This window comes from Mytilinidion resinicola, assembly GCF_010093595.1.
Source record: "Mytilinidion resinicola strain CBS 304.34 unplaced genomic scaffold BDZ99scaffold_13, whole genome shotgun sequence".
Classification (NCBI taxonomy): domain Eukaryota; kingdom Fungi; phylum Ascomycota; class Dothideomycetes; order Mytilinidiales; family Mytilinidiaceae; genus Mytilinidion; species Mytilinidion resinicola.
Genome location: NW_022985449.1, coordinates 126,685 through 141,607, shown reverse-complemented (window position 1 = coordinate 141,607; position 14,923 = coordinate 126,685). Strand labels below are relative to the sequence as shown.

The window sequence follows — 14,923 nt, the reverse complement described above, 5'->3', positions numbered from 1 at the left end:
TCCTCCCTTATCTCCCTCTCCGCGTTCTGCACATCCTTTCCCCGCCCCCTCTTCTACTTTTCCCTATCTTTCCGCAGCTCCTCCTTCATCTCTCTTTCTAGCTCATGCCCCTCATCTTCTCCCTCCCTCCCTACCTCCCTCTCTCTCCCTCCCCTTCACTCCATACCCGCGCTCTCTCTTCGCCACCCTCCCAAACCCCCCAAACGGTGCCTCATCCGCCCGCCGATAGCTAACCCGCACCCCTCCCGCACTCCCAACCGTCGTCCCGCTCATCCCGCTCCCGCTCCTCCCCCCCTCCCGCACCCCGCCGTACCCCTGCGCACTCAGCTTCCGCTCCGCGACCTCGGCGCACCCGCTCTGCGCGACGGAGCTCCAGTAGCGCTTTTCGGACATGCCGGTGCCGGCCGTGACCCAGCCGTTCGTGTCAGGGGAGGAGGGGTGGTGGCCGGGCCAGCTGCGGGAGTTGGGGGAGATGGAGGAGGGGGAGCGGTGGGCGAGGCGGCGGCGGCGGGTGTAGTAGGCGTGCAGGCCGATTGTGGCGAGGGCGATGAGGAGGACTGGAAGTGGTGGTATATGTTAGGGAATACGTTGAAGCTGCGACAAATGGGAAGGGGAGGCGAGGGGGAGACGGGACGTACTCGCGGCGAAAGCGCCGGCGATGACTTCGGCGCGCCAGTGGGGGTGGTGGGGCTTTTCTTTTGCGGGGGGGATGAGGACGACAGTGGGGGCCATGGTGGAGATGTTGGGTTGTGTGTGTGTGAAAGGGAGCTAACTAGCGAGGGTAGGTAGGCTGGAGAGCGGTGTGTGCTGGGCTGGGTGGCTTGTATTGGGGGGTTCTGAGGGGATGTTGGATATGGCGGAAATCTGCCACGCGCGAGCGTTTTGTTATTCTATCATTGTAGCTGGTTGCCGTAGTGGAACTTTAGAGAGGGAGAGAGGGGAGTGGGAAGAGAGAAAGGTAGGGAGTGAGGGGGATCTGCGGTATAAAGAAGCTCTAGTTTCATGACGTTGGCTAGAACGTGGAGGTTTGGTACGGTTATGCTTGATTAATGCTTGGCTGTGGTGGTTGAGGTAGTTATTGGGTTGATTGGGTAGAGGTACCCACATATTTGAGGAGGGAGAGTGGTACGCAATCAGAGATGAGGATTGGGATGGGGATGGAGTTTGGATGATTTACATTATTACTGGTTACGTAGATATAACTACATGATTTTACATCTGAACGTGGAGTATAGAGCTCTAAACGCCTTGTAACATCCAGAGCGGATGACCCATGCCTGTCCGTGAACCCGTTATGCATCAAACACTAATAATCATACATATACACATATGCTGCTGAACATGGTTCAATCACACCCCCCCTCCCTCCACCCCGTCCGCCACCTCTCTTCCCACCGATCGCAATCAAACCTCTCCTTCCCCAGCTTCACATTGACCGCATTATGCGCCTCGCACATCCACCGCCCAAACTCCTCTCTTGAACTAACCCGCGGCGCATTCTGATCCTCTTTCAGCCAGGTCTGGAAATCAGACGCGCAGGTGTGGCACGGGTACAGCTTCGATAAGAGCGAGAGGAAGTTGCGCGTCTCGGTTTGCTTGGCTAGGGAAGGGCTAGAGGGGTAGGCGGCGGTGATAGAATGTAGGAGGGTCCAGGAGGCGCGGCCGAGTTGCTCGATGTCGGGAGGGCAGTCGGTGCGTTCGGCGACGGCGGGTGTAGGGGTGAGGGTGGTGGCGGCAGTTTTGGAGGGGATTTTAGTGGATTTGAACATGGCTTTCCATTCTGAGGAAGATGTGCAGGTGCGGCAGCTGGAGAGGGTTTTAGTTGGGGGTTTGGTAGGTGTGGGTGAGCTTGGTAATGCGGTTTTGGAGCCGTACTACTTACGGTTTGCCGTCCGGACCTAGCTCTACGCCTTTGGAGAATGTGCGAGTGTGTTCATCGCGTGAGTCGGACTTCTGCGCCTCTTGTAGTAAAGACTCTGAGGCGGCCATGGCTGTGTGGAGCGAGAGTTGGTGATGTCTTCAACTTCGCCATCTCGAGATGAGTAAATGCCCGTCTGTGCACTGCTTGGCATGCAGGAACGGCTCGGGAACGTCCTCCGTCATCGGCCCGTCGCCAACTTCATCATTTGATGATGTTCTTCATCAGTATCGTCTGAAAAGGGAACACCTGGAGAAATGGATGCTCCTGTTGCTGCGAATGTGTTGGGTACGATTGGAGCCGTACGTACTGGCCCTCAAACCACCTACAGGCACTGACTCTCATGCTAGATATGCTGGTCGGTTCAAGTACGGGCCCAGAAATCAGTCAAGCAAACCGATTGCTGAAAGATCTTGTAGTTGATTCCGCAAACCGTGATCAACTATCGAAGGCACAATGCTACCGGCCTACAGCCCACGATGATGATGATGTGGGCATGGGCTGGAGTGCCTCTCGGGGTGTATAATGTTGTGAAGAACTCCAACACGGCCCTCCAGGTCCAGCCCCAGATCCTAACTTTCCTTAAGCTTGTCAACATGGATCCAATGTTTCTATTATGAGAGAGTAGGCTCTCTTAGTTCGGCCAATGGTGTTGGACGCTGTTAACTTTGCGTAGAAATGGTCCGTATTGCGTGCGCTCGCTGTAGTCGTACCCATTGCTCTGTTCATGGGCGGCTTAGAAGCTGCCCTCATCATTGCCCTACGAATTTCCCACTCCAGAGATGTCCAATGGCCCATTACGCTGATGGCCATCCTCTCTGCCATCTTGCTCGCGGCCGGTGTACTCGGCCATTACTGGGACATTTACGTCCATCGCACGGTGCGCGGGATATGCCTTATCTTCGTTGGCATCGACGCCGCCGGAGACGCCATCTCCCTTGTCTCGGTGTTGTTCCAGCCCGAGATGGACGTCTTAGGGCTGATTATCTATGGTACCGAGTTCGTGTTGCGGCTCGGTGTCTTCGCTTGCGGGGGTTACTTCAATCTAGTCCCTTGGATGCACGCAAAAATAAAGAAGAAGACGTCGAGCAGGCCTAACACGGTGCCGCTCTCGCCCAGTAGATGCAGCCAAAGCAGTGCACCCGCTGCAGCGATGGCGTTGCACAACTTGCCGTCGTCAACATGTGTGTTCAGAACGCCTTCGGTTGAGATATGGACTGCTCGTGCCAGAACAGGGCCAAGAAGAAGCAATACCGATGGCGTGGGAGATGAACCAAGTGCTGGTGGGTAAGTGGCAGAAGGAGCCAGCATAGAGACAGATTGTGCCGAAAGACCTATGTCTGGTAGGTAATGGAAACATTCTTCTATCGCGACCATCCTGCTCCTAGCGTGGTATATGACTAGCTAGAAGCATAGCGTCAGGGGTAAGCAGTCCCAACTATACGCCTAGGCAGGTGTCTCAGGACCTGCCGATACGCAGTGCCATGGACGGACAGCGGGGCGTGGGGGAAACGTGCGGCCAGTGCAGATGAGGCTCTGGTGCGTGCCGGCCACGACACCACAGCACGGATTGCGGGAGCCCCAGGGCAGACTCCAGCAGACTCCAGCATTCACCGTGGGTTGCCCCGCGTGACGCTGGTCGCTGGCAGCTGCAGGTGAGCTGGCCGACTGCTTGAAGCCGATATCTTGCCCGCCTTCTCCGCACGTCTGGCACCTTCCTCACACTCGCCCCCGCCTGCGCTCTCCGCAGCAGACTTCCTCAGTCTCTCGCTCGGCCCTCTGTTTGTGCACGCCCTCTGCGCAACCCCACATCAACACTCTGCGGCCACCCCGCCTCCACGCTTCTCTCACTCCACTCCACGCGCTGCAGTCGCTACCACACCATCTCTTCAACCCCCACCGCGCGAGTCCCTGAAATGGAGATGCTATCGGCTCCTCGGTCAGGTATGTCTGCTCAGCTGGCTCCTGAGCAGCTTGCTCGACGACCCGTGAACTGACACGGCTGCAGTCGACGCGCTGTCGCCTGTCCAGCTGCCTCGACAGATGCTGGGATCGCGCTCTCGTGGAGACAGCGCTGCTAGCCTTGCGAGCGTCTCTCCATACCCCTCAGACCCTTACAACACGCCCGTCACCCGCTCCGTCTTCGGCGACCAGCCTCACCCGGGCGGAAAGCACGTCGCCTTGGACGAGCCCGGTCTGCACCGCGTGGACTCGACCCTCAGCGCCGTCCAGGACCTCCACAACGAGACGGTCGATGACGAGCTCCACTGCCCCACTGTGCCGGACAACACGCCCTGCCACGGCTCTCCTAGCTCCTTCCGCTACACTATGCGGAACCTGCCCACCATCGACGAGAAGCTTGAGAACCTCCCCGCAGCTATCAACAGCAACGCGAGCGTCACTTCGTGCTCTCCGCCTCCCTCCCTGACGGGTGAGAGAGGACAAGGTGAGCAGATGATGATCTCAATTGCCCTGGGGAGCCCACGAGGTCGATGTTTAGAGTTGGATGAAGTGGTGTCCATTGGCTCACAAATTGCAGCAACTCCCCGGGCCCTTCTTTCCCCCCTTCCATACAATCCCCTCACGCCAGTCGACCCTTTCGTGCCTCACGTGGCGCAGGACATGCCAGGCGTGAGGGAGAATACCGATTGGCACGAGAACATTGAAGAGGAGCTAGACCGGGATCTCACCCGCCTCGCCAACCTTGCGAACGATGACTTCCAGAAAGACCCGTCTGTCACTGCCGCCGAGCACTACCACCGCCGCCTGTTGCGCTTGATCTCCAACTCCAACCGGCGGTACGTGATTAGCCAACTCGGCGAGGCTATCCCTTCCGCTACAATGGCCGAACGTGGAAACCTCGCTGATATCCGACCTGCCATGGTCACCAACTACGAGTTTCAGGTTCTACGATCTAAGGTTCACGATATCCAGAGCGTCTTCTCTGGCTTGCTCGCACACACGGGAAAGAAGGACACCGAGATAGACAAGTTGAGCAAGACCTTCGAAGAGCTCATGAAGCAGTACATCGGCAAACACGGAGGCTGAGTAGCCGAGAATTCGGGATATGGAACACTAAAAGTTTGTCTTCATATCGGCTTGGATGGAAATACCATTATCCCGGAAGCCATCTTACCTGCTGATTACGACTGTGGTACCGGGCACTTATGCCCAAGGGACGACACTGAAAAGGTAAGCCTAATTGCCTCCTCCACTGCACTACTGTTTAATGTTTGATTTCTTTGCTTCACATGGGCGGTTTGGTTGGGCGGGTAGCGACACGGCGGTCATGCATGGCGTACACGGCGGCGGTTTGCACGGCTTCTGTCTGGATTGGGGCTGTGTGGCATGGGCATGGAAAACGACGAATTTGCTCCTACAGCGTTCAGCAATCGGCATACCTGCGGTTCCACGACTTTGTCCTGGCCGTCGACATCACGGTTTGGGCTTCTAGGGTTATAGGCATATCATCCAGAGTGCATTTCTTGGGAAGGGAACTGAACAGTAATGCAAGAAGGTTTTCTTGAAAGTTTTCAACTTGCCACGCGTCGTCGCTGCACTCACCCGTCCGTCCAGCCCTTGACTGTCAAGGTAAGTCTTCGCCAGCCTTTGGATCCTAACATCACAGGCTCCGCAGCTCGCCTTCCCAAGCGCAACCCCTCTCCTCCTAAATCATGCACAAGCTCCTCTACTACCTCACAGCCTCCACCACATCACGCCCTCCCCACGCAACCCCTCCCCCGCAAAGCACCCAGACGCACCACCCCGATTCTTCATATTTTACAAGACGCTTCGCACACCCACCGCCTGCAACACCCCGGCAGCTGCGAGCAGCACACCCGTCTGCTTGTCGCCCGATTTGGCGTACCACCCCCCAGCGCCGAAGCAGAGGAGGCTGATTAGGCCCGCGACGCCGAGCTCGGTGGAGTCGGCGAGGCCGGAGTGCGCCCAGCGGTAGTTTATTAGGCCTGATTTGGGTGTGAGTGAGGGAGAGGGTTTGAGGGGAAGGTCGATTGGGGGAAGGAGAGATAAGAAAGGGGTAGAAGGAAGATGTGAGAGAGGAAAGGAGAGAGTGTATTGGGACATGTGACATGGGAGATTGAAACCTGTATTTAAAAGACATACTCTAAGGAAATCAAAAAGGGATCTGTGTTTGGAAAATTAAAAATGGGAGAGTCCGTACCTAGAATAGCAAAGAACACACTCCCCTCAAACCACCCCGCTTGCACGGCTTTGGTCAGGAGCGCGGGCAGGCGCGCGAAGGCGGGGTCTTTGAACATTTCGAGCCCTTTGGCCTGTGGGCTTGTATCAGTGTTGCATTCGAGTAACTGACAATTTGTGATGCGATGTGAGGAATCTGATGAATGAGGTTTGAAAAAAAAAGGGACGATCATGTGTGGTTGGGAGTGCTGGATAGTTGATTGGTCATTGCATGGGCGCGAACGAACGTACGGTATGCCCCGCGGATAGCAGGGTGTGCAGCACAGAGGCGGCGAGGAGGAGCTTGTTTGGTGGCATGTTGGGCTCGATAAAGGAGGATTGATGGATTGGGGGGCTTTTTTTTTTGGAATATATATGTATGTTGAGCGGAGATGATGTAGCTGTCGTGAAGAGGGGGTCGGTCTGATTACATAGAATAGCGTGAATGGTTAGTTCTACAGGGGGACACTTTCTAGTTCAGCCGAGGTTGGATTCGAGTAGCTGGAAGACGACTCGGAATTTGTATATGTACACATCCTCTCTCACGGGTTCAGCTTCATCAGTCACGCTGAGAGGAGTCAACTGTCTTTGATGTTTGCATTTGGTATTCTCTGCCAAGCGCTCCGTTTCTAACTATCCCATCTATGGACCAGGATCTAGGACCAGAGAGTCGACCATGCCCCTCTATGCGAAACCAACTCAACCCAACGTCAGATGTAATCCAACGAAGAGAGTCAAAGTCTCCAGCACAAGAGGAAGCACAGAACTCTGCCTGGTGCGCGAATATCTACCTAGCATACACATTCCTCGACCTTGTTCCACTCTAGTGATGCAATCTCTCTCCACCTGGAGAAGATTCCTTCGCTATCCAAAGAGTCTTGAAGGAGCGTGGTACACCCAGCATCCACCTATGTAATAACAAGCAAGAAAGAGTAGTTCATTCTGTCGTGAAAAGCCGTTTCAGTTCCGTGTTTCCGTTGTCTGTCCATCCAGCCCATTATTACTCCCAAGCCAGATCCCAAACCCAGAACCAGATACGCCAAATTCGTTTCAGCCATCCAGATTCCATCCATTAACAAATTTGTACAAAGCACCCCTCGCAGAAAGAACCATAGAAGAGACCGGCGGACTTGATGTCGATCTTTGTGTGCGGCGTCGAAATATACCTACATAAAGTCGAGCATCTCATACGGTTCGTTGTTGTCGAATGAAGTAAAGTCGGTCATAGCCTTCATCTCGAGATCGTATTGCGAGCACGATGACAGGCCCTGGTCGAAATCGTTGAACAAGTCATCAAGACTGTCTTGGATAGGCTCGACTGGAGATGTCGGAGGTGTCGTGAACTGGTTGGAAAGAGAAGCGTCAGATGGGGTTGAGGATGTCTTTTGGCTCTTATTTGTGGAGTGTGACGTTTCGCTACCATGATCTCCTTCTGAGGGCGAGGCATGGTCGCTAGGAGACATCGGAGGGGTCTGAGTGAATCCCTCTGCGGAGAGCTGGCGGAGGAGGTTCATTGATGTCTCGTCTTCCTCGAAGGGACTGGATGGTTGGTATTTGGCGTTGGCTGGGGAAGAGTGGCTGTATGGACTCGACGTGTTATCGAAACTGTGAGTAGAATTAGTACGATGCTTCAATCCTATCATAGGAAAATCTCTAACCTGAACGGATCACTTGAAGCGCTTAGCGGCCCCCCGAAGCTATCGCTACTGGAACCCGAGTTGACCGGTCCACTTGCCATCGAATAAGTCTGTGGTGTGTGGTGATGAGGCGAACTGTAATCGGAAGGCGGCGAACCACCGGCAGATGAAGAGGCTGCTGAGGCAAGAGCTCGTCGCCGAGTCCTACCTGATTTCTTCACCCGCTCATCGAAGTCTGGTCGGCTCTTCTTTGGTCGCCCACGCTTTACTTCTCGCCGAACGGCATCTGGGAAGCCACCGACGCACATACCGCGCTGGCGATGGCGAGTGAGAGCGTCTTGTCGAGCGAATCCAGCGCTGCAAGGGCACTTGTATGGTTTGGTACCAGTGTGGATCTTCGAGTGGCGCTTGAGATCATGCTGCCGGACGAAGCATTTGCCGCATCCATTGCAGCGGAACTGGCGATCGCCCAGATGAGTCTGGACGTGGGAGCGAATGTTTTCCCGCCTGCCGAAAGTCTTGTCACATTCGGGGTATAGGCAGCTCCATCGGCCATCGTTTGGATCTTGTTCACTGATGAAACGCTGAACGTCTTCCGGCGCAATGCCGGTGTACTCGATACTGGCGTCAACGTCTAGCTCTACGATTGACGATGACCGAGGGTAGTCTGCGGTTGAGTCGGGATGTCCGTTCATGTCGCGGTCGTTGGATAGGAAGAGGGGAGGCGGTTGAGAGAACGCCATTTCGTCCGCGTACTCCTCAACGTCTTCCAAGAAAGTCTTCGTGGACTTTTGGCGAGGGGAAGAGCAAGGAGAACGGCCTGGAGAGAGCGCGTCGGAGGTATAGTAAGATGAGGATTCATACCCCATGTCACTCTCTGGGTTCTCGAAGGTGAAATTTAGCTCAGTCCCTGTAGGGGGGTCGAGATTGATTTCAGCCATGTCACTTAGGTTTGACGGCATCGGCGCCGTGTCGAGTGGTTCGTGGCTGGGTAGCCGAGCTGGCTTTTGTGGAGTGGTGATAGGGGTTGGGAGGATGTTTACAAAGACCTGGCCGTAGGAGCCGTAGACTTTGCTGATATGTTCGTGAAGCTCCTTGAGCTGTTGCTCGGTAGGAGGTTGAGGTTGAGCCGGCTGTTGCTGATGTAACGACCGGTGAGGTGTTTGAGGAGAAGGAGGATATTGTTGTTCTGAGGAGTGCAAATATTGAACCGGGGAGCCCGGCTGGGCTGTGCTGTGCGTCTGCGCTACTTGCAAGTGATGCTGTTGTGGTTGTCCTAGGTTAGTGATACTTACTGTACTGTCGTCCTGCTGGTATGATTCCAATTTCACGGGCGTGAATGGTTCCGGGATTGGCCCCCGCGCAGACCTGAGTATGGGATCGAGATTGAGGCCTCGAAGGTCCAGACTCATGCCGGTGCGGTGACGGCTGTGTTGTCGTATATTGGCAGGTAATGGGCGTACTGTGGGTGCCTCGAATGCAGCGGGAGTTGAATTTTGTCGTCGGTGCTGGGTTCGCCGCCGTTGAATCGAGGTCATGTTAGTGTTGGACAGCATATTGAAATGCTCGTCGAGTCCGGAGGGTGAATGGTCGAGAATACTGGATATTCTTCTGGTTCCGAAACTGCGGCCGTTAGCATCCAGCTCTCCCTGAGGACGGGGCATATCATACCTCACGCAGTGCAAGCAGCTTCCGCGCCGGGCGGTTGTGTCGCTAAAGTCTCCTCAGAACAGGTGCAGTCTCCTCAAACTGCCTCTGAAAGGTGATGTGATGGGCCGAAGCCGAGTGGGTGGTTTGTGCAGGAGCTGTGGAAGGTGTGGCTCCCCGAAAGACGGTCGAGATGGAAGGTTGGTTGTACAGTAGAGTACTGTGAAGTATCAATGGAGAGTTGTGGGGATTGAGATGTGCAGTGGATGGTGGATGGAGATGGCTGATCGGGAGAGCGGCCGAGGTCTTCGTCCATCAACAAGCGCCAAGGCCGTTGAGACGGGCAACCGTCTGAACTTCGGCATCGCTCGCACTTCGGCTCTTAGTCAGCGCACATTTCAATTCTCGCTAGCTATACACTTCGCCCGCCACAACCTCAACTCTGCATCTTCGACGACTGAGGAAGACAATTCGCATTGTCTAGGTGAGCCCCCCCATCATTTGCGTGCATATCAGCATATCCCAAGCACATTTCAAACCCCCCAGCAACCCTAAGCAGCCCTTCTGGACACTCGCATTTTCCCCGCCGCCGCACATCCCCTTCTCGAACGTGTCCTGATTGCTAACAGCCCACAGGACGCCATGCAGATCTTCGTAAAGACCCTAACGGGCAAGACTATCACCCTTGAGGTGGAGTCTTCGGACACCATCGACAATGTCAAAACCAAGATCCAAGGTTTGTCGCACCCCAGCCTCATAATCGCGCTGCATCCCACTAACTCCCTCCGCAGACAAGGAAGGGATCCCCCCCGACCAGCAACGTCTGATCTTCGCCGGCAAGCAGCTCGAGGACGGCCGCACCCTTTCGGACTACAACATCCAGAAGGAGTCGACCCTCCACTTGGTGCTCCGTCTGCGTGGCGGCATGGCCAAGAAGCGCAAGAAGAAGGTGTACACCACCCCCAAGAAGATCAAGCACAAGAGGAAGAAGACCAAACTCGCGGTCCTCAAGTACTACAAGGTCGACGGCGATGGCAAGATTGAGCGTCTACGGAGGGAGTGCCCCACGCCTGAGGTACGTTCCGAATTTCGATGAATTCTGCGAGTGGGGCGAATGCTGACATATTGATTGATAGTGTGGCGCTGGTGTCTTCATGGCTGCCATGCACAACCGCCAGTACTGCGGCCGATGCCATCTCACCTACGTCTTCGATGAGTCCAAGTAAACGACCTTGCCGGATCTACGATGTGAGATGAATGGGGAATGTGAAGGGTGACAGAGACATGGTGGATACACGACACGCACCGTAGTCAGACAAGAATCAGTCAATCCATGTGGTGGTATACTAAAAATCAAGCTATAGCTATATTTTGCGTCTGTTTGTTCGTGAATACCGTGAAATCTAGCCACGTCTTCACCCATTCGAATCAATTCAAGGCCCCATTCCGAACTCCAGCTCCCATGAACGCCGGGTGTGACTCTCACCCTCTCGGCAATGGCATGCTGATCTCGGGCTCAGATCACAACCCTTTTGACCTAGACCCAAAATCCAGTCTCGGGTTTCTGGCTTAGGGAAGCTGTCATCTTTAGACATCGACAACTTTCCACATGTCCTATACTCGACATTTTCTAGCACGCCAAGAGTTGCCTCTTCCAGGCAATGTTTGGAGCAGGGGACGAATTAAAGTCAACGGGTATGGCGGGTATCTAGTGACACCGAAGATGTAGAATGCTGAACACTTTTACATGTACCTTGAAACCATGACTTTTACAAGTTGCCGTCTGATAGAGCTCAGCCCATCGCATATATCTTGATGGATTTGGAATACAAGTTGGAGAAATTTATGCTTCCTATTCAGACAAGAGCGGAATTTTACTACACTGCTCGAACTCGCCCATCCCAGCTTACAAGCCCAGTCAATGCTCCAGCCTCCCATATTTTTGTAAATATACACAGAGCGCACTGTAGCGCAATCTCCGCAACGCTTTCCCGCTCACGCAGGTCTCTCAACGTGCACAAGTCCGCCATTAACCACCCAGCCTCAGCTCAGCCATCTTCTCCTCCCTATTTCTGGGCCCTCGAAGCCTTGTCCACGGCCGTCTGGCTGATGTTGAGGCCCAAGTTCGTCGAGTCGAGGTACACCTTGTTCTGGCTTGTCTGCAATATCTGCGCGACGTTCCTCGCGTTCTCGAACTCCCGCAGATCGACATACGACCGCGATTTCTTGATGGCGTCACCGATCAGCTCGGCGGAGCGGGCTTCACCCTGTGCGCGCACAATCGTGGCCTGCTTCTCCTGTCTGGCTTTGTCGACGACAAAGGCCGCGCGCTGGGCTTCTTGCTGGGCGACTTGCTTGGCTTCGACGGCGGCGGTGAACTCGGGGGAGAAAGCGAGGTGCTGTCGCTCATGTTAGCATCTATCTCGTGTGTGAAGGCAGATCTGAGGGATGGGGAGAATGCTTACAGTTAAAGACACATCGTCGAGCATGATATTGAACCTCGCCGCTCTCCGCACCAAGTTTTCCCGCACTAGCCTACTGACGTTCTCACGCTGGGTGATGAGCTGGCTGGCGTTGAACTGCGCTACTACGCTCTTGAGCACCTCGTTCACGATGGACGGCAGCACGCGCTCGTCGTAGTCGGTGCCCAGGGTTCGGTAGATCTGGGGCAGAGCGTCGACCCGCGGGCGGGATAGCACACGGCAGGTTATGTTGACCATCTGCAGGTCCTTGGTGCCGGTGAGGGAGGCGACGTTTCGGGGCTTTGCGCGCACGTCGTAGGTGATGGGGGTCTCGAACCAGGGGATCTTGATGTGGGTACCTGGGGGTAATTAGGAATGCTGTGGGACATGCTTAGAGAGGGGATTGTATAGGTACCTTCGCTGTAGATTTCTTTGCCAACACCGCCTATCCGGGTGTACTTGATTGCTCGGTGACCACCGTCGACTGTAAGAAAGCATTAGTGATCTGATATTCCATCTCCGTGTGGTTCCATCTCAAGCTACGGCTTCGATTAAGTTGACGATGGCGAAGAGGCAGTTGTACCGTTGAAGAGCGCATTGCTCGCTACTATGCCCAGCCCTCCCAATATAACCAATCCCGCAACGCCTCCAAGAGCGTTTTTGCCAGGACCTCCGCCGAATTGCCTGCCCGACTGCTGCGCATTCTTCAGCGACATCTGCAGCCGCCTCCACGTTTCCTGGGGGTCGCCGGCCATGGTGCGAGGGAGATGGGGGAATTAGGGTCCGGTGTTCGAGGGTTGCGAGAGTCCTGGGATGAGCAGATGTCGAGTGCAGGTGGAGATGCGCCGGTGGTGGTGATGAAAGAAGTCGGCAAAACGGGTCAAAGCTCCGGCCGGAGAGGCAAGGAAATGTCATCGTCAGTGTTTTGTGCCAGAGTCAATGATGGAGCTATTGGCTCTGTTTTTTGTCATGTCTTTGGTTTCATAGCTAATCTATGTCTGAATGTCATGCAAGAGTCTCTACGCCCTACATAACCATCTTTCCACCGTTCTTTTGCTGCCCGTTTGCCTGGATAGAGCAGCACATCAAGGCGCACGGACGACGGCCAATCAAGTGATAGAGTGCGGACAAAGCAGACAACTGGCCAGAAGGACAAGTCAATGGACTTTTCCGACGTGGGCGTTAAGCATCTTGTCGACTTCACTAACCAAATCACTATCAAGCATACATTGGACATTACCCCCGAGGCGACCAAGGTAGTGAAGAACGTCCGCAACGTCGCCCTGGTTCTAATTGTCGCGTGGAGCATTGTCTCAATTGTGGACTCGCGACGGAGAAGTGCGCATTGAAGTTAAAGGTATGGAAGCGTCCAGGAGCACTGAAACTTCATGTGTGAATTGGATGCTGATCATCTACAATAGCGATCGTCCTACATACCGTACACCTTACCTAAAGACCTCCACCGCATCACACTTCGCGCATCCATATCCAGCCCGCTTGCCCCAACCTCAACCATTCTTCCGCCACGATGTACATATCGCTACAGAGCCTACGGGCAGCAGCTGCATACTCGGCCATAGCACTATCAGCAGTGCAAGCCCAGAACGTGCTCGACCAACTCAGCTTCGGCAACAAAGGAGGCCAACTATCGCCCAATGGCCGCGGAATCCCAGGCTGGAGTGTGTCTGGCGAAGGCCACACGCCTAATCTGATGTCAGATCGTGTCATATTAACACCGCCATACCCTGGAAATATGCGAGGAGCACTGTGGTCCGACAACCCGACCCCTTACTCAGAATGGACAGCAGAGTTCAAGTACCGTGCCTCGGGGCCAGAGCGCGGAGGAGGGAACTTGCAGATTTGGTATAGCAAGGATGGGCAGCAGAGTGTGGGCATGTCGAGTCTGTATACGGCGCCGGCGTTTGATGGGCTCGTGATGGTGGTGGATCAGTACAAGGGAATGGGAGGCACTGTGCGAGGCTTCTTAAACGATGGAACTGTGTCATACAAGGACCACCACAGTGTTGACTCGCTGTCGTTTGGGCAATGCAACTACCCCTACCGGAATATGGGGCGGTTCTCGACCATCCAGTTGAAGCAAACCGCGGATTACTTCCAGGTCACAATAGACAAGAACCCATGCTTCAGGACCGACAAGGTAAGAAATCCCGGGCAGGTCCGGCAGGTCCGGCAGGAAGACGAACTCCACTAACCTCACAAACAGGTCAGACTCCCAGCAGGCTACTACTTCGGCGTGTCCGCCGCCTCAGCGGAGAACCCCGACTCCTTCGAAGCCAAATCTTTCGAAGTCTCCGTCCCCAGCGGTGCTCAGCAGCAACAGGGCCGCACCGAGCCCCCTCCCCCACAAGAGCAATATCAACAATATCAACCGCCCCAGCAGCAACAGCAACAGCAGCAACAAAATCAAGCTCCCCAATCTGGCGAGATCCCCCAACAACTCTCCGACCAGCTCGCCACCAACATCAAGAACCAGCAAGACCAGTTCGCCGACCTACACAACCGTCTACAGATCGTGAACCACCAAGTCAACAACATCTTCCGGCTGCTCGAGAACCTCGCGAAGAACCAGGACAACTGGCACCAGGAGGTCGTGAACCGCGTTATTCCCACGAACGACCGTGTGGATGGGATCAGCAGGAATGTGGAGAAGATTGAAAGAATTGTGATGGCGATCCAGAGGGATGTCGAGGGCAAGGATTATCAGCAGCATTTGACGGAATTGCAGAATGCGATTAAGGTTACCCAGACAAGTCTAACGGAGGGGTTGCCGTTGGCTATGTCAAATAGTGAGTTTGATATCAGCTGGTTTTACTTTACAGATGGAATGCTAACTGAACCCTACAGTCGTTACTGGAGCAAAGCCAAGGATGGGCCTGATCATTTGCGTGTTCGTGGCTGTTCAGATTATGATTATTGGGGCGTGGCAGGTCTATAAGAAGCGGAGGAACAGTGCACCCAAGAAGTATCTCTGAATAGCTCGCTTGCGTTTCGAGAGATTTATCAAAAGTACTCGTTAAAGTGGATGGTGTACTGTACCA

The 14,923-nt window shown here is 54.6% G+C and overlaps 9 protein-coding genes across 9 annotated transcripts; 4 read left to right on the top strand and 5 right to left on the bottom strand.

The window, feature by feature from the left end:
- Positions 1–111: 111 nt before the first annotated feature.
- Positions 112–732, bottom strand: BDZ99DRAFT_572524 (uncharacterized protein; the record flags this gene model as incomplete). The annotated part of the gene is made up of 2 exons (XM_033728205.1): positions 112–557; positions 639–732. 2 exons carry the CDS (start codon positions 730–732, stop codon positions 112–114), a joined length of 540 nt encoding a protein of 179 aa, XP_033574567.1.
- Positions 733–1,157: 425 nt separating this feature from the next.
- On the bottom strand, positions 1,158–2,003 carry BDZ99DRAFT_464540 (augmenter of liver regeneration). The gene is made up of 2 exons (XM_033720344.1): positions 1,883–2,003; positions 1,158–1,806 (listed from the first exon to the last, which is right to left on the bottom strand). The coding sequence occupies exons 1-2, from the start codon at positions 1,987–1,989 to the stop codon at positions 1,347–1,349; spliced, it is 567 nt and encodes a 188-aa protein (XP_033574566.1). The 5' UTR covers positions 1,990–2,003; the 3' UTR covers positions 1,158–1,346.
- A 156-nt stretch (positions 2,004–2,159) lies between these two features.
- Positions 2,160–3,297, top strand: BDZ99DRAFT_509836 (uncharacterized protein). Its single transcript, XM_033724430.1, has 4 exons — positions 2,160–2,220; positions 2,269–2,286; positions 2,338–2,508; positions 2,595–3,297. Exons 1-4 carry the CDS (start codon positions 2,176–2,178, stop codon positions 3,207–3,209), a joined length of 849 nt encoding a protein of 282 aa, XP_033574565.1. The 5' UTR covers positions 2,160–2,175; the 3' UTR covers positions 3,210–3,297.
- A 646-nt stretch (positions 3,298–3,943) lies between these two features.
- Positions 3,944–5,438, top strand: BDZ99DRAFT_464538 (uncharacterized protein). Its single transcript, XM_033720343.1, has 2 exons — positions 3,944–4,364; positions 4,458–5,438. Exons 1-2 carry the CDS (start codon positions 3,962–3,964, stop codon positions 4,964–4,966), a joined length of 912 nt encoding a protein of 303 aa, XP_033574564.1. The 5' UTR covers positions 3,944–3,961; the 3' UTR covers positions 4,967–5,438.
- A 43-nt stretch (positions 5,439–5,481) lies between these two features.
- Positions 5,482–6,679, bottom strand: BDZ99DRAFT_464535 (uncharacterized protein). The gene is made up of 3 exons (XM_033720342.1): positions 6,371–6,679; positions 6,102–6,213; positions 5,482–5,886 (listed from the first exon to the last, which is right to left on the bottom strand). The coding sequence occupies exons 1-3, from the start codon at positions 6,434–6,436 to the stop codon at positions 5,699–5,701; spliced, it is 366 nt and encodes a 121-aa protein (XP_033574563.1). The 5' UTR covers positions 6,437–6,679; the 3' UTR covers positions 5,482–5,698.
- Positions 6,680–7,159: 480 nt separating this feature from the next.
- On the bottom strand, positions 7,160–9,665 carry BDZ99DRAFT_61276 (uncharacterized protein). Its single transcript, XM_033728764.1, has 3 exons — positions 9,427–9,665; positions 7,777–9,378; positions 7,160–7,723 (listed from the first exon to the last, which is right to left on the bottom strand). The coding sequence occupies exons 2-3, from the start codon at positions 9,309–9,311 to the stop codon at positions 7,285–7,287; spliced, it is 1,974 nt and encodes a 657-aa protein (XP_033574562.1). The 5' UTR covers positions 9,312–9,378; positions 9,427–9,665; the 3' UTR covers positions 7,160–7,284.
- A 151-nt stretch (positions 9,666–9,816) lies between these two features.
- BDZ99DRAFT_61199 (ubiquitin-domain-containing protein) lies at positions 9,817–10,732 on the top strand. Its single transcript, XM_033728763.1, has 4 exons — positions 9,817–9,886; positions 10,039–10,138; positions 10,194–10,477; positions 10,539–10,732. The coding sequence occupies exons 2-4, from the start codon at positions 10,045–10,047 to the stop codon at positions 10,626–10,628; spliced, it is 468 nt and encodes a 155-aa protein (XP_033574561.1). The 5' UTR covers positions 9,817–9,886; positions 10,039–10,044; the 3' UTR covers positions 10,629–10,732.
- A 736-nt stretch (positions 10,733–11,468) lies between these two features.
- Positions 11,469–12,619, bottom strand: BDZ99DRAFT_391309 (uncharacterized protein; the record flags this gene model as incomplete). The annotated part of the gene is made up of 4 exons (XM_033715722.1): positions 11,469–11,801; positions 11,868–12,223; positions 12,280–12,348; positions 12,448–12,619. The coding sequence occupies 4 exons, from the start codon at positions 12,617–12,619 to the stop codon at positions 11,469–11,471; spliced, it is 930 nt and encodes a 309-aa protein (XP_033574560.1).
- Positions 12,620–13,001: 382 nt separating this feature from the next.
- BDZ99DRAFT_419972 (concanavalin A-like lectin/glucanase) lies at positions 13,002–14,892 on the top strand. Its single transcript, XM_033716909.1, has 4 exons — positions 13,002–13,221; positions 13,286–14,022; positions 14,089–14,671; positions 14,730–14,892. Exons 2-4 carry the CDS (start codon positions 13,393–13,395, stop codon positions 14,855–14,857), a joined length of 1,341 nt encoding a protein of 446 aa, XP_033574559.1. The 5' UTR covers positions 13,002–13,221; positions 13,286–13,392; the 3' UTR covers positions 14,858–14,892.
- Positions 14,893–14,923: the final 31 nt, after the last annotated feature.

What these genes read in the sequence shown, in the direction of transcription:
- BDZ99DRAFT_464535 (XM_033720342.1), bottom strand. Translation starts at nt 6,436, where the DNA reads ATGCCACCAAACAAGCTCCTCCTCGCCGCCTCTGTGCTGCACACCCTG. An exon ending in TGCTATCCGCGGGGCATACC is followed by an intron (nt 6,214 to 6,370) that starts GTACGTTCGTTC and finishes ACAAGCCCACAG; the next exon opens with GCCAAAGGGCTCGAAATGTT. An exon ending in TGTGTTCTTTGCTATTCTAG is followed by an intron (nt 5,887 to 6,101) that starts GTACGGACTCTC and finishes CACCCAAATCAG; the next exon opens with GCCTAATAAACTACCGCTGG.
- BDZ99DRAFT_61199 (XM_033728763.1), top strand. Translation starts at nt 10,045, where the DNA reads ATGCAGATCTTCGTAAAGACCCTAACGGGCAAGACTATCACCCTTGAG. An exon ending in TGTCAAAACCAAGATCCAAG is followed by an intron (nt 10,139 to 10,193) that starts GTTTGTCGCACC and finishes CTCCCTCCGCAG; the next exon opens with ACAAGGAAGGGATCCCCCCC. An exon ending in GGGAGTGCCCCACGCCTGAG is followed by an intron (nt 10,478 to 10,538) that starts GTACGTTCCGAA and finishes ATTGATTGATAG; the next exon opens with TGTGGCGCTGGTGTCTTCAT.
- BDZ99DRAFT_419972 (XM_033716909.1), top strand. Translation starts at nt 13,393, where the DNA reads ATGTACATATCGCTACAGAGCCTACGGGCAGCAGCTGCATACTCGGCC. An exon ending in CATGCTTCAGGACCGACAAG is followed by an intron (nt 14,023 to 14,088) that starts GTAAGAAATCCC and finishes CCTCACAAACAG; the next exon opens with GTCAGACTCCCAGCAGGCTA. An exon ending in GCCGTTGGCTATGTCAAATA is followed by an intron (nt 14,672 to 14,729) that starts GTGAGTTTGATA and finishes TGAACCCTACAG; the next exon opens with TCGTTACTGGAGCAAAGCCA.
- BDZ99DRAFT_509836 (XM_033724430.1), top strand. Translation starts at nt 2,176, where the DNA reads ATGGATGCTCCTGTTGCTGCGAATGTGTTGGGTACGATTGGAGCC. An exon ending in TCCTAACTTTCCTTAAGCTT is followed by an intron (nt 2,509 to 2,594) that starts GTCAACATGGAT and finishes AACTTTGCGTAG; the next exon opens with AAATGGTCCGTATTGCGTGC.
- BDZ99DRAFT_61276 (XM_033728764.1), bottom strand. Translation starts at nt 9,311, where the DNA reads ATGCTGTCCAACACTAACATGACCTCGATTCAACGGCGGCGAACCCAG. An exon ending in GCTTCAAGTGATCCGTTCAG is followed by an intron (nt 7,724 to 7,776) that starts GTTAGAGATTTT and finishes TTCTACTCACAG; the next exon opens with TTTCGATAACACGTCGAGTC.
- BDZ99DRAFT_464540 (XM_033720344.1), bottom strand. Translation starts at nt 1,989, where the DNA reads ATGGCCGCCTCAGAGTCTTTACTACAAGAGGCGCAGAAGTCCGACTCA. An exon ending in CTAGGTCCGGACGGCAAACC is followed by an intron (nt 1,807 to 1,882) that starts GTAAGTAGTACG and finishes AACCCTCTCCAG; the next exon opens with CTGCCGCACCTGCACATCTT.
- BDZ99DRAFT_464538 (XM_033720343.1), top strand. Translation starts at nt 3,962, where the DNA reads ATGCTGGGATCGCGCTCTCGTGGAGACAGCGCTGCTAGCCTTGCGAGC. An exon ending in GACGGGTGAGAGAGGACAAG is followed by an intron (nt 4,365 to 4,457) that starts GTGAGCAGATGA and finishes CACAAATTGCAG; the next exon opens with CAACTCCCCGGGCCCTTCTT.